The 15,207-nt window shown below is 42.0% G+C and overlaps 1 protein-coding gene across 1 annotated transcript in view; it reads left to right on the forward strand.

The window, feature by feature from the left end:
* Window positions 1-15,207, forward strand: part of prkg2l (protein kinase cGMP-dependent 2, like) — a 128,156-nt gene that overhangs the window by 82,441 nt on the left and 30,508 nt on the right. Inside the window, exons 13-15 of the mRNA XM_026309539.1 lie at window positions 4,056-4,145; window positions 4,492-4,633; window positions 4,714-4,877. Of these exons, the coding sequence (XP_026165324.1) occupies window positions 4,056-4,145; window positions 4,492-4,633; window positions 4,714-4,877 (396 nt within the window). The remainder of the gene's footprint in view (window positions 1-4,055; window positions 4,146-4,491; window positions 4,634-4,713; window positions 4,878-15,207) is intronic.

Genomic DNA, 15,207 nt, shown 5'->3' on the forward strand with positions numbered 1-15,207 from the left:
CATGCTCGAAAACCCTCCAATGTGGCTGAATTACAACAATTCTGCAAAGATGAGTGGGCCAAAATTCCTCCACAGCGCTGTAACAGACTCATTGCAAGTTATCGCAAACATTTGATTGCAGTTGTTGCTGCTAAGGGTGGCCCAACCAGTTATTAGGTTTAGGGGGCAAACACTTTTTCACACAGGCCCATGTAGTTTTGGATTTTGTTTTACCTTAATAATAAAAACCTTCATTTAAAAACTGCATGATGTGTTTACTTGTTATCTTTGACTAATATTTAAATTTGTTTGATGATCTGAAAAATTAAAGTGTGACAAACATGCAACAAAAGAAGAAATCAGGAGGGGGGCTAACACTTTTTCACACGACTGTATATACTGTGTCAACTTGTCAACAATCACAAGAGAGTGTAGTTATCCCAGAAGACTGAATCCATTTTTTGTAATCTACCCGTCAGGGGTGTATGAAGAACTGACATAACTGGTTATCCTGATCCACAATTAGAACATGCTGCGTAATGCCAGATCTTTTGATCTTGGATCTGTTAAGCCACATATGATGAACAAGCCTCAGGATCTGCCACTGACAGAGCCTGACCCACACATACACACAGAGCAAGAGGGAGAAAGACCAAGAAAAAGCTGAAGCAAGCCAGCTGCAACCTGACTTACAGTAGCAAATGCCGCAGAGAGGTCCAACTTTGCCATCAACACTCATTTTGTTGCATCAGCTAATGTTATGCACCACCTTTATTAAGGCTGGCTCTGTGCTTTCTTCCTGAAACCTGACTAGAATTTTTCCAAACACACATTGTCTGGGAAAGATTGTGGTTTGCTAAAAACATTTCTTCCAGAACATTTTTTCCAGTGAAAAAGCAGATGCGAAACCGGGTGATAATTTGTGGAAATCAAGGGATTCAGGTGCTGTTTCTTTAAAAGAGGTGCAACTTCTGTTACAAAGCAGATGAATGCAACCAGAAAACCAGCAGTAATGTTAATGCAATCTAAGGATGCAATCTGCCATTAAACACCAAAGAAGAACAGGGGATCGTGTGGGTGTATCACCACTGTGCTTTATCTTATGGTAACTCTTATTATTTATTAGTAAAACGTTATTTCTTCTAAAAGTGTGTATGATGTGAGGATTCTATTAGCTACACCCTCAGACGTTTCATTAGCTAAAACAACAGCGCTAGCTAACGTCGTTAGCTCAGTGTTATTTAACTGGAGGAGATGGAGCACCTTTGCCTTTAGCTGTGATGTTTAAGGTGAAAATGGTTAGGACCGAAATCATGTTTACTGACAGTACTGAGTCAACACACCAAGTAACTGTCGTAGCAAAAAGCACTTGGAGGCAAATCTCAGGTTATAGGATGTCAATTTAATAGACAAAACAGCAGAGTCACAACAGAGCGTACGGTCTGCAGAACGGGTCAATACCGATTGACCACGAACACAGAAAATGATCAGCTTTTATAACAGTTGAGCAGCATTAATTTACACATCAGAGTCACCCACATGTAATATAATTATCGTGTCTATGACTTTTCGTCTGCTTCCTAATGAATACAAAGCTGTGTCAAAAGTCTTTCTTGACTTCACACAGGGAAGTAGCAGACATATTGTCTGTTACATCCACATAGACATGAAGTCTGTCAAGGTGTAAATTTCCCTCACAGTAACAAGTTCATGTAGCAGCCTAACAGCCTCCTGATGGACTGCTCAGCATTGATTTGTCCTGAAATGCATGTGATGACTCCAGTGCTAATTTTGCTATCACCAAAATTACCTGTACGGCGTCTTAAAGAGCATCGGTGTACACGTCTGATGCTCGGAATAAACATGATTTCAGCCAAGTCATTTTCAGGTAGTGAAGATAGTCCAAGAGATGCAACCACCAAAGAACAAAAGTGAGTTTGAAACCATGCTCAGGATGATTAACTACCTAACCAGGTTCGCACCATGAGTGTCAGAGGTGAATGCACCACTGCGATAGTGAGTTTACATGGGATAAGTTCCATGACAAAATGTTCATGCAAATAAATACCATCCGTGAAGACCATCCAGACAGCAAAACACATCCTAGACAAAGCAAAAGCTGAAAACAAAGACTCCTACACTGGCCTATTCAAATACAGGAGCACTGCAGTGGACAACCTGAAGTTATCTGCTCAACTTCTGATGAGCCACTGTGCTTCGCCCTGCAGAACTGCAACCATGGGGAGCATCCCAGAAAGCTGTCTACAAGAGACCAACACCACAAACAAGTCATACTACTACAAATCTGCAAGACCCCGGCCCCAACTAACTGTCGGCACACCTGTCCGTTTACAGCAAGAGGATGGATCCTGGAAACCTGCAGTTTTAGCAGAGATTGCAGACACACCAAGGAATTACCGCGTCCAAGCAAGTGATAGACAGACCCTTCAACACCACTACTGGCATTTCCGTGAAAGCAGGCCAAAGCCAAACACCAGGGATGTCCAACAAGCACACTCAGAACAACACCACACAGCCCCCACACCATGAACCTGTGGACCATCCACAACCTTGCCAGCCAGCCAGAACAGCAACAGCAAGATACACAACAAGATTTTGGCCACACTGCCAGTCTTTGAGTTATAAATATTCTAAAGGGTGTAGGCAGATCAATGACCTAAAAAAAGAAAAACAATCTGTTACTTAACCGTTGTCTTTTTTCCTGAGTTCACATACATGTTAATTCACACTGAGAATATTGTGAAAGCCAAATAGTCTGCACTAATCCCCTATGACCCACTCCTCTGTTGGAGTATCTGACACATAATCTATACCTTTAAGAAACACTGCACTTTAGTCAGATCACAAACCACAAACACGATTCTAGTACATCACATATGCCATCATGATCACAGACATAACTTGTGCATAACTGTTTACATCTGATATTATTGACTAAAGAATGTAAGCTAAGGGGAACCATGGTTACATTTTTTACAGTAGCCTGTGTACATTTCACCAATAAAGTGGTTGACAAACACTCATAGCCTGCCTTTTTGAGGAATACTACAATATGATACAAAAGGCGGAAGCAATTTCCAATTACCATAAAAGCCATAGTATGGCATTTTTTTTAGCATTTGAGTGGATGTTCAGAAGCACCAGGAAATCAGCAGGGCACCCGAACTGGCATATTCAACACTAAAAGCGATGAAAAATGTGCAAACTACAAGAGAGCTAGATGAGCAGCCATGCATACTGGTGCCATCTTAAATCTCTTCAGTGCTATACAATTAATTAGTATTTTTAATGTATTTTTGTATTCTTTAATGTAGCACAGTAGTTAAAGTTTTGGGATCCACACCATGCTTCCTGTTTGGGACTTTTATTTTCTGGCCATTTCCTGTGTTTAATTCCTCGTACTTTCTCATTGGTCATTTTCACCTGTGTTTGTTCTTTGTTCCTCGGTTTCCCCTCCCAGGTCTCTCTCTCCTTGTGTGTGTGTGTGTGTGTGTGTATGTGTTCTGGATAGGCAACGAGGTGATGAGCCACACTAGGTTGCTTTTCATCATCTTGTTGAAAGATTGTACTGCAACCTTTGTTGATCCCAGTTGTCTCACCATTCTCAGTGTATTCACAGAGTTTTGTTGTGTTCCTAGTTCACCATGCCCTCATCTGTTACCCCTCCTGGTTTCTTCCCGTTTCCTGGATCCCTGTTACCAGCATAATTCTCCCCCTGTGTGCCCTCTAAGTGAAGTTCTCCAGCGTCTGCTACTTACCTTTCTCTCCATTTGTCCTAGTTCCTGATTCCAGTGCGTTCAATTCACAGGTCTGTGTGTTTCCTGGTTCCCTGTCTCCCTGATTGTACCACTCTTCCCCATTTGTACACTCACCTGCTCCCTGGTTTGTTTCTGAATGTTCGTTCCATGTACTGTATATACCTTAGTTTGAGTTCCTCTTTCCTTTGTTGTGTCTAAGTTCTACGTTCTTTGTCTGCAAGCTTGGGCCCAGATCTCTGAATTTAATAGCTAATCATGACACTAAGTGTCACCTGACTGTCTTTGCCTGCATTTCAGGTTGTTCCGGACATTTCGGGATAATAAATTTGTCTACATGCTACTGGAGGCATGTCTTGGAGGAGAGCTGTGGACTGTGCTGCGGGACATGTGAGTGTAGGTCCTTTAAATACATTTGTAACATTGATATTAAAGTAGTAACTCAAAGTCAGATATAAAAGTATTTTTGCACTGCTTCCTTTTTGAAAGTTTTTATGCCATATGCTATTTTAACCACACCAAAGACAGACATTGGAGTGTAATTTCAATTGAGCAGAGCAGGATAAAAGAAAAACAACCACTAAAACTAAAGTTTCCATTTTAATGATTTTAATGCAGTGAAAATCAAAGGACAAATTATGTAAAACCATGTGCTCTCCTATCTTTAAAGTGTACTGTGCATATTTCCAGGATCCATTATGCCATTAATTTTTTGGTATTTTTTGTAACCTACCAGGATTTATTTTGATGAGCCCACAACCCGGTTCTGTACTGGTTGTGTCTTAGAGGGGTTTGATTACCTCCACAGTATGGGGATTGTCTACAGAGACCTGAAACCTGAAAACCTTCTACTGGATTCTGAGGGTTATGTCAAAATTGTAAGCCATTTGTCTAAATATTTTTAAAGCAATGCCTTGTAAAATGTTACTCATTCTGTGTCTGAATTATGTTTCCTCAGGCAGACTTTGGGTTTGCTAAAAAGATTGGACTTGGAAAGAAGACCTGGACATTTTGTGGGACTCCAGAGTATGTGGCCCCAGAGGTCATCATGAACAAAGGCCATGACTTTGGAGCCGATTGCTGGTCTTTGGGGATTCTCATATTTGAACTTCACACTGGCAAGTGAGTCAGGGCCACAGAATCTTTGCACTTCTAGGAGAAGAAACCTTTAAAGTAAAGTAACTAGCTTTTAACATTCTTGGATGCCACAACCATTAGTTTGGTTTTGTTTCTTTTTGAGTCAGTGATGATGTAGTACAGGTTATCTGACACAGCTACAGTCAATGTGTTTTCCAACATGGTGCCATTGAGTATGGCTTGCCATCTGTTCATGTTTGTTCTGTGTATGATGCTTTCATCATTCTTTGAAATGTGTCATTACTACTTGTGTACAAACACCTGGCCTTGTGTAATATAAAACTACTGAAATGGGCATTCAAAGTTTCTTCCACCATGTGGGTTTCAGCCTGTCGCCGTCATACTCACTGCTTCAACAGACGGTGAATTTGCTGGAGCTTTTAATTCTACGCTTAATTCCACAAACAATCTTGTCTCCTCGCTCTGCTCTGAGGACTTTATTTCTTTATTCTTTATTTCTTATTCTTCTATTCTTTGACTCGACTTGTTCTGCTATCTTGGACACCATTGCCCTTCTGAAGCACAAACTTGCTCAGTGCACCAATGGAGAGTTCTCAGGCAATCTAGGCCTATAGCAGCTTAACAGCATGCTCAGGTGACCCTGAACCAGCCCTAACTATAAGCTTTGTCAAAAAGGAAAGTTTTAAGTCTAGCCTTAACCCTCTGGGGTTGACAAACGCACCGCCTCGTTTTGTGGCATCTTCTCCTGAAAACGCTGAAAAGAACTTAAATTACACAGTTTTGATTTTACAGATACAGTGGTGTGAAAAAGTGTTGGCCCCCTTCCTGATTTCTTATTTTTTTGTCACACTTTGTTTCAGATCATCAAACAAATTTAAATATTAGTCAAAGATAACACAAGTAAACACATCATGCAGTTTTTAAATGAAGGTTTTTATTATTAAGGGAAAACAAATTCCAAAACTACATGGGCCTGTGTGAAAAAGTGTTTGCCCCCCTGTTAAAACATAACTTAACTGTGTTTTTTCACACCTGAGTTCAGTTCCTGTAGTCACACCCAGGCCTGATTACTGCCACACTTGTTTGCAATGAAGAAATCACTTAAATAGGACCTGCCTGACAAAGTGAAGTAGACCAAAAGATCCTCAAGATGCCGAGATCCAAAGAAATTCAAAAACAAATGAGAAAGAAAGTAATTCCGATCTATCAGTGTGGAAAAGGTTATAAAGCCATTTCTGAAGCTTTGGGACTGCAGCGAACCACAGTGAAAAAGCCATTATCTACAAATGGCAAAAACATGGAACAGTGGAGAACCTTCCCAGGAATGGCCGGCCGAGCAAAATTACCCCAAGGGCGCAGTGACGACTCATCCAAGAGGTCACAAAAGACCCCACAACAACATCCAAAGAACTGCAAGCCTCACTTGCCTCAGTTAAGGTCACTGTTCATGACTCCACCATAAGAAAGAGACTGGGCAAAAATGGTCTGCATGGCAGAGTTCCAAGATGAAAACCGCTGCTGAGCAACATAAAGGCTCGTCTCAGTTTTGCCAGAAAACATCTTGATGACCCCCAAGACTTTTGGGAAAATACTCTGGACTGACGAGACAAAAGTTTAACTTTTTGGAAGGTGTGTGTCCCATTATGTCTGGCATAAAAGTAACACCGCATTTCAGAAAAAGAACATCATACCAACCGTAAAATATGGTGGTGGTGTGATGGTCTGGGGCTGTTTTGCTGCTTCAGGACCTGGAAGACTTGCTGTGATAAATGGAACCATGAATTCTGCTGTCTATCAAAACATCCTGGAGGAGAATGTCCGGCCATCTGTTCGTGACCTCAAGCTGAAGCGAACTTGGATTCTGCAGCAGGACAATGATCCAAAACACACCAGCAACCACTATGATGGCTGAAGAAAAACAAAATGAAGACTTTGGAGTCCTGACCCGAATCCCATTGAGATGCTGTGGCATGACCTTAAAAAGGCGGTTCATGCTCGAAAACCCTCCAATGTAGCTGAATTACAACAATTTTGCAAAGATGAGTGGGCCAAAATTCCTCCACAGCATTGTAACAGACTCATTATCGCAAACGCTTGGCAAGGCAAGGCAAGTTTATTTATATAGCACAATTCATACACAGAGTAATTCAAAGTCCTTTACAGAAATAAAAGATAAGTTAAAAGTACATAGGCAAAAATCAAATTAAGAAACAACAAATAGTGAAATTAAAATTAAAGGAAACTGAGTGCAGATAAATCACTTTGGATAAAACACTGTCAGTTGTCATATGTTATATGCCACACTAAAAAGAAAGGTTTTTAGCTTGGACTTAAACATTGCCAGAGATGAGGCTTGTCTAACATCATCAGGAAGACTATTCCAGGTTTTAGCTGCATAGAACTGAAACGCTGCTTCTCCATGTTTAGTCTTTACTCTGGGCACGGGCAGAAGGCCTGTCCTTGATGTTCTCAGAGTTCGAGATGGTTCATATGGCATCAACATGTCAGAGATGTAATGTGGTGCTGAGCCATGAAGAGACTTATACACAAGCAGTGCTGTTTTAAAGTCTATTCTCTGAGGGACAGGAAGCCAGTGCAGAGATCTGAGAACAGGAGTCATGTGGTTGTGCTTCCTGGTTCTAGTCAGGACCCGAGCAGCAGCTTTCTGAATGTACTGCAGCTGCCTTACAGCTCTTTTTGAGAGCCCCGTGAACAGGCCGTTACAGTAATCTAACCTGCTCGGGATAAATGCATGGATGAGTCTTTCCAAGTCTGATTTAGGCATGATCCCTTTGATTCTCGCAATGTTTTTGAGATGGTAAAATGGTAAAAAGAAAGAGACTCAAGGTGACTGCTGACATTTTCTCTTTTTCTGTTGCCCAAAGATGATTATTTCAGTCTTCACTGTTTATTTGGAGAGAGTTGTTTTGCATCCACAGAGTAATCTGTTCAATGCAGCGATGCAATGAATCGACTGGTCCATATTCACCAGCTGTGAGTGAAATGTAAATCTGAGTGTCATCTGCATAGTTATGGTAGGACACATTATTGCTGCGTATTAACTGGCCTAAAGGAAACATGTAAAGATTTAACAAAAAGGGCCCCAAGGGCTCACTAACATGCTGACTAAGGCCATAGGTTTCAAGGACGGCAGAAAGTTCTTTGGCATATCTGTCACAGGCTTAATCCATGTGAACATTAAAATCACCAGTAATAACCAAATAGTCAAACTCTCTGAAGAAAACTGAATGCATCTCAGTGAATTCATCAATAAAATGTTGGCAGCATTGGGGAGGTTTATAAATGATTATAAAAAGTACAGAGGGAGATCATTTTTGTTCCATTTTAAAAGATACATACTCAAATGATAAGAACTCCCCAAATGACAGCCTGTGGGTAACCATATTATCCCTAAAAAAGGCACACCACCCTTTTTGTTTTCTAGTGTTTCTGATAGAAATGTAAAATTAGGTGGGTGGATTCTGTAAGAACTGCATTGCTGTCCTTTCTGTTAAAAACATAAAATCAAGCTTGTAAGAGGAAATAAAATTATTGATTAAAAATGATTTGTTACATAAAGATCTGATATTGAGCACTGCAAGTTTCAAATTAGTTTGAGTAGGACCTGAAACTATGTCTGCAAGAGATTTGAATTAGATTTCTCTGATTGGACAGTCTTGGACAGGGGTGCTCTGAGGAAAGATGTGCTGAGTTGGTCGAGCAGGTGGAGTTTTAATTGATTTAGGGACTGCTTGATTGCAGTTGTTGCTACTAAGGGTGGCCCAAGCAGTTATTAGGTTTAGGGGGCAAACACTTTTTCACACAGGCCCATGTAGTTTTGGATTTTGTTTTACCTTAATAATAAAAACCTTCATTTAACAACTGCATGATGTGTTTACTTTGATGATCTGAAACATTAAAGTGTGACATGCAAAAAAATAAGAAATCAGGAAGGGGGCCAACACTTTTTCACACCATTGTAAGTGCAATATAACATTTGAACCTGAAAAGGGTCTACTTTTATTTGTATATATTCATAATAACAAAATGCTGTGCTTTTGTAAAATAAAGAAAGCAGACAGGGTGCACTCTGTCTTCTGTCATCTCTCTTCACAGACACGTAAATAAAATAACTTGAATCTCAGTGAAAACTTGCCTCAAAGACATGAGAAATATATGTATAGAAAGCTTGAACTATCTACTTAAAACAAATAATCTCTTTTTATTTTTTTTATTTATTTATTAAGCACAAAGGTCAGGTCATGTCAAACCTTGTCCAGGACCCCACCTTTATACCCTAGAGGGTTAAACGTATAGAGGGTGTCTGCCTCCTGAACCCAGACTGGGAACTGGTTCCAGAGAACAGGAGCTTGATAGCTAAACGCTCTGCCCACCGTTCAACTTTTAGAAACTCTGGGAACCACAAGTAGACCTGCACTTTGAGAGTGAAGTGCTTTATTGGGACGATATGGTACTATGAGGTCTTTAAGGTATGAAGGAGCTTGATCATGAAGAGATTTGTATGTGAGAAGAAGGATTTTAAATTCTATTCTGGTTTTTACAGGGAGCTAATGAAGAGAAGCTACTATAGGTCTGTGAAGATTCTCAGTTGTCCAGGTGAAATTAACTAAAGGTTGAGTCATGGCAACTGGACTTCTAGGTTTAAGGTCGAAACTTTTCATTACTAATCCAAGTAGCTTCGTCAGTCTGAGGGAAAGCTAGTATGGAAGCTCATTACGTGTATTTTGTAACTGGGACGAGACTGGATTTCACTTCACACCTGGCCTGAATAGGCTCGTTAGGTAAACGATAGAAGTGAGCACAGATGAGGGTCGTTAGGATCTAATGGTCGACTCTTGGTGGCAAGGTGTTCAGCAATGTTATATGTAACTGCAGCACTTTCTAGTTCCAAGCGACCACCATCCAACCTCACCAACCTGGAGAGAGGGTCCCGTCATTCCTATCCAAGGATGAGACTATTACCATCCTGCCTGCAGACAAAAGGAGATCCGCAGTGGTCTTGAACACAGCAAACTAACCTTTTTGAGGACCAACTGTCACAAAGCCCAAGTAGATCAGTCTGACTTCCTGTGTTATTTTGATTTCATGTGGTGTGTTTACATCTTGTGAAGTTACTTCCTATAAATCAATTAGCCACCCTGAAGTTGGTCTGGGAATATGAAAGGACAGCCGGGAAAGTGGCAGATTACAGAAACTACTTATGCTTCAACTTCAGATGCAAATAACAGAGCATCATCCCTAACTACCCTATGCCTGTGGTCCACAGTCAAAAGAGCCACAGAGCCAACACGATCCTGCATAAGGCACAAGAACATGCCATTGACAAGACCACCTACTACAGGCTGTATCCAGGGGAGACCACCCCCTGTCTGTATGGGCTCCCTAAGATACACAAAGAAGGAGCCCCCTCAGGCCCATTGTCATCAGCATAAGCATATAACATTGCCAAATACCTTGCCACCATCTTAACACCACTGATGGCTACCCTAAGTGGGCTTTCAACAAGGCAGTATCCACATCAGTATACAGAATACAGAATCAGGATACAGAAAAACAAGAGACAGCTGAGACTCAAGATCCATGGAGGAAAATCTGGTAGAAGGTGTTTCAGAGAGGCTTAAACGGATTTTTGGGAAACATCAGATACCAGGTCACTTCAAAACCCACCAACACACTGAGACAGAGACTGATTCACCCAAAAGACTGGACACCACAACAAAAGATGAGTAATGTAATGTCTGCTATACAGTGTAAGGATGAATGCTCAGAACTCTATAGTGGAGAAACCAAACAACCACTTAACAAGAGGATGGCCCAGCACAGGTGGAGCAGCTCCTCAGGACCACAATTAGCTGTGCACCTCCTTTTCAAGGAAACAGGACGCTCTTTTGAAAACAGTGATGTACATATTTTGGACAGAGAAGATAGGTGGTTTGAGAGAGGAGTCAGAGAAGCCATATATGGCTTCCCTCAACAGAGATGTGGGTTTCAGACTACTCTGTGGAACTCCATAACTAACTTTTGTGTGTGTGGAAGGTTCATCATGAACATTGTTGAAGATCATTGGTGATTTGTAATAGTGCTGTTTCTGTACTATGATGTGCTTTAAAAATCTTCAAATAGTTAATTCCTGTGTGTAACCCACTAGAATATAATTCTAGAATGTAGTGAGTTATGTTTCATTTATTGCTTGTTTAATTTAGTCTCTCATTCAGAGCTGAAATATTAATGTGTGCTTGTGTCTTTAAGAATGCCTGTATTGGTATTAAAGTTAATTGGGGTGCACAGGTGGGAAAAACCTGCTTTTGCCCTACGAGTTAAGTTGATCTTTATTTTCAGTCGTTTGTATGTTTTAAGAGCGATTGAACTGCCAGATTGCAGAAAATATAGTAAATTAATCGATAGAGCATCGTATTAATATGTTGAAGTGTATATAGTACATGTGTTTACACATGTGGTTGAGTTAATTCTGTTGTGTATATTTGAATGTGTATGGTTTCTCCGTTACTGCAGTTAAGTAATTTGTTGGTAACCAGCGCGCAAACAGACTGTGCTTCAAGTTATCTTCAAAAATAACTCACAGGAAATTAAGGGGGACAAAAAGGACTCTTTGATCTCTCAACCCGAGAGAAACCAGATAGTGTCCCAGATCACCGTGAGGTCTGGGGTTCCTCTGGCTGTGTGTTATTTTGCCCAATTAAATCGTGAAAAGTGTATTTGACACAGAGGTCAATTCAGTAATTCCATCATCTGTGAAATTTCCCTTTTGGGGTTAAATTGTACTGAACTTGAACAGTCGGCCGAGGACTATACGGCGCCGATTGTTGTGGCCAGCAGGAACGGGTGCTTCAGTGCTTCAGGAACTGGTGCTTCAGTGAGGCGTGAGCTTCCAGAGTGCCCTGCGGTTCCCGAACGAGAGTCCAGCACTGCGGTTCCCGAACCAGAGTCCAGCGCTGCGGGTCCCGAACCAGAGTCCAGCGCTGCGGGTCCCGAACCGCCAGGCTGGCCCGGACCACCAGAGCTTCCAGAGTGGCCAGAGCCACCAGACTGGCCAGAACCACCAGAGTGGCCGGGGCCACCAGAGCCGCCAGACTGGCCAAAGCTTCCAGAGTGGCCCGAACCACCACACTGGCCACAGCCGCCATGGTGGCCCTGTCCACCAGGGCCGCCACCTCAGCAGCAGCAGCTACCAGAGTGTCCAGAGCCGTCGCAGCCACCCGGGTGTCCTGAGCCGCCGATGCAGCTACCCGAGTGTCCTGAGCTGCTGCAGCAGCTCTTCCCAGAGAGCCCAGGGCCGCCACCAGGCTTCCCGGAGAGCCCAGGGTTGCCTCCTGGTCCCGTCTCTCCGGGACAGTCTGGGACCCACGCCTGCCTGCGTGGCCGTCTGCCCGAATGGCTTCGGATCCACGCCTGCCTGCAAGGCCGTCCGCCTGAACGGCCTCGGACTTTGTTCGCCCCAGGGGTCGATCCCCATAGCGACCCAGAACTCTGCCCTGTCGGGCCTTGTTGTGGACTCAGCTCCCTCCCACCCACCCAGGTCATTTGTGATGGGATCTTTTAGGCCATCTGGGAGCCGGCCTTTTGGGAGGGGGGGTACTGTTAGGCCCCGAGATCTGTTTCCTGTCTGTCTTTTATTTTGGTCAGTTTCCTGTGTTCCGGTTCTGTTTGTGTTAGTCCCAGGTAGCTTTGTGTTTCGTTGTTCATTAGTTAGATTACGTTCACCTGTGTCCTGAGTTCTGTGTATATACAGTGGGTACGGAAAGTATTCAGACCCCTTAAAATTTTTCACTCTTTGTGTCATTGCAGCCATTTGCCAAAATCAAAAAAGTTCATTTTATTTCTCATTAATGTACACTCAGCACCCCATCTTGACAGAAAAAAACAGAAATGTAGAAATTTTTGCAAATTTATTAAAAAAGAAAAACTGAAATATCACATGGTCATAAGTATTCAGACCCTGTGCTCAGGATTGAGTAGAAGCACCCTTTTGAGCTAGTACAGCCATGAGTCTTCTTGGGAATGATGCAACAAGTTTTTCACACTTGGATTTGGGGATCCTCTGCCATTCTTCCTTGCAGATCCTCTCCAGTTCTGTCAGGTTGGATGGTGAACGTTGGTGGACAGCCATTTTCAGGTCTCTCCAGAGAAGCTCAATTGGGTTTAGGTCAGGGCTCTGGCTGGGCCAGTCACGAACGGTCACAGAGTTGTTCCGAAGCCACTCCTTTGTTATTTTAGCTGTGTGCTTAGGGTCATTGTCCTGTTGAAAGGTGAAGCTTCGGCCCAGTCTGAGGTCCTGAGCACTCTGGAAGAGGTTTTCTTCCAGGATATCTCTGTACTTGGCCACATTCATCTTTCCTTCAAGTGCAACCAGTCGTCCTGTCCCTGCAGCTGAAAAACACCCCCACAACATGATGCTCCCACCACCATGTTTCACTGTAGGGATTGTATTGGGCAGGTGATGAGCAGTGCCAGAATTTCTCTACATATACCGCTTAGAATTAACGCCAAAAAGTTCAATCTTGGTCTCATCAGACCAGAGAATCTCATTTCTCATAGTCTGGGAGTACTTCATGTGTTTTTTGGCAAACTCTATGCGGGCTTTCATGTGTCTTGCACTGAGGAGAGGCTTCCGTCAGGCCACTCTGCCATAATGCCCTGACTGGTGGAGGGCTGCAGTGATAGTTGACTTTGTGGAACTTTCTCCCTTCTCCCTACTGCATCTCTGGAGCTCAGCCACAATGATCTTTGGGTTCTTCTTTACCTCTCTCACCAAGGCTCTTCTCCCACGATTGCTCAGTTTGGCTGGACGGCCAGGTCTAGGAAGAGTTCTGGTCGTCCCAAACTTTTTCCATTTGAGGATTATGGAGGCCACTGTGCTCTTAGGAACCTTGAGTGCTGCAGAAATTCTTTTGTAACCTTGGCCAGATCTGTGCCTTGCCACAATTCTGTCTCTGAGCTCCTTGGGCAGTTCCTTCGACCTCATGATTCTCATTTGCTCTGACATGCACTGTGAGCTGTAAGGTCTTATATAGACAGGTGTGTGCCTTTCCTAATCAAGTCCAATCAGTTTAATTAAACACAGCTGGACTCCAATGAAGGAGCAGAACCATCTCAAACAGGATCAGAAGAAATGGACAGCATGTGAGTTAAATATGAGTGTCACTGCAAAGGGTCTGAATACTTATGACGATGTGATATTTCAGTGTTTCTTTTTTAATAAATTTGCAAAAATTTCTACATTTCTGTTTTTTTCTGTCAAGATGGGGTGCTGAGTGTACATTAATGAGAAATAAAATGAACTTTTTTGATTTTGGCAAATGGCTGCAATGACACAAAGAGTGAAAAATTTTAAGGGGTCTGAATACTTTCCGTACCCACTGTATATATCCCGTCTTCCTTTGTTCCCTGCCGGAGCATTGCTAATGATAATGCTAATACATAATTTTGTTTGAGAAGAGCTTTTCGCCCGTTTCCAGTTCGCTTCTTTTGCATGCTGAGCAGCGAGTGGCGGAGACACTTCATGTTTTGTACCTGAGCCTGGAAGATCCAGGGAATAAAGCCCGTTCATGTCCAGCACTTGAATCCTCACCTCTCCTCCTTCATCACACCAACACCACCAGATCCTAACAGTGTGAATACTTAAGAACTTAAAATTTCAGCTATTTCTACTCTTTAATTCTACTTTAATTAAATTCTGTATATGTTTCAACTTAAAGTATTTTTATTTAAAATAATTTAGTGTGGACCAGTGAATTTGTGTGAACAAATTTTATTTTGAGTAACTACACAAGTATTTCGTTCAGTGACATCAGAGGGGTCTTAATACAATATCACTTAGGAATTAGTTTATTGAACCTAGAGCTGCTCCTTACTAAACTGTTATAAAAAGGTAGGGACGTTACATGTGTAAGTGTGTTTTAGAAATAAATGGTAGGTTGGATATTCGTCTATAATTAGCCAAGAATCCTGGATCAGCACTGGGCTTTTTGAGAATGGGTTTGATTACTGCAGTCTTAAAGGCCTCTGGTACCTGTTACTAGACATAAATTGACCAAGTTTAATACAGATGAGTCTATTTAATGAAAGGGTGTCTTTAAGCAGTATAGTCGGGATGAATAACGTATTCTGTAAGTTTATCTGCAATAATAGACGGGCTAGGCTATGTTTATCTTTGCTACGTTCTGGCAAGAAAAATTTGGAAACACATTTTTATGTATTTTTATTATCTTTTGCTTGTTTTATCAATTCAAATGGTTGTAAGTGGATCACAAAACACAAAAATGACCAACATTTCATTTTATAGCATATTTAAAGCAGAGAATAATGATTAAAT

Source organism: Mastacembelus armatus, chromosome 15 (genome assembly GCF_900324485.2).
Source record: "Mastacembelus armatus chromosome 15, fMasArm1.2, whole genome shotgun sequence".
NCBI classification, from domain to species: Eukaryota; Metazoa; Chordata; class Actinopteri; order Synbranchiformes; family Mastacembelidae; genus Mastacembelus; species Mastacembelus armatus.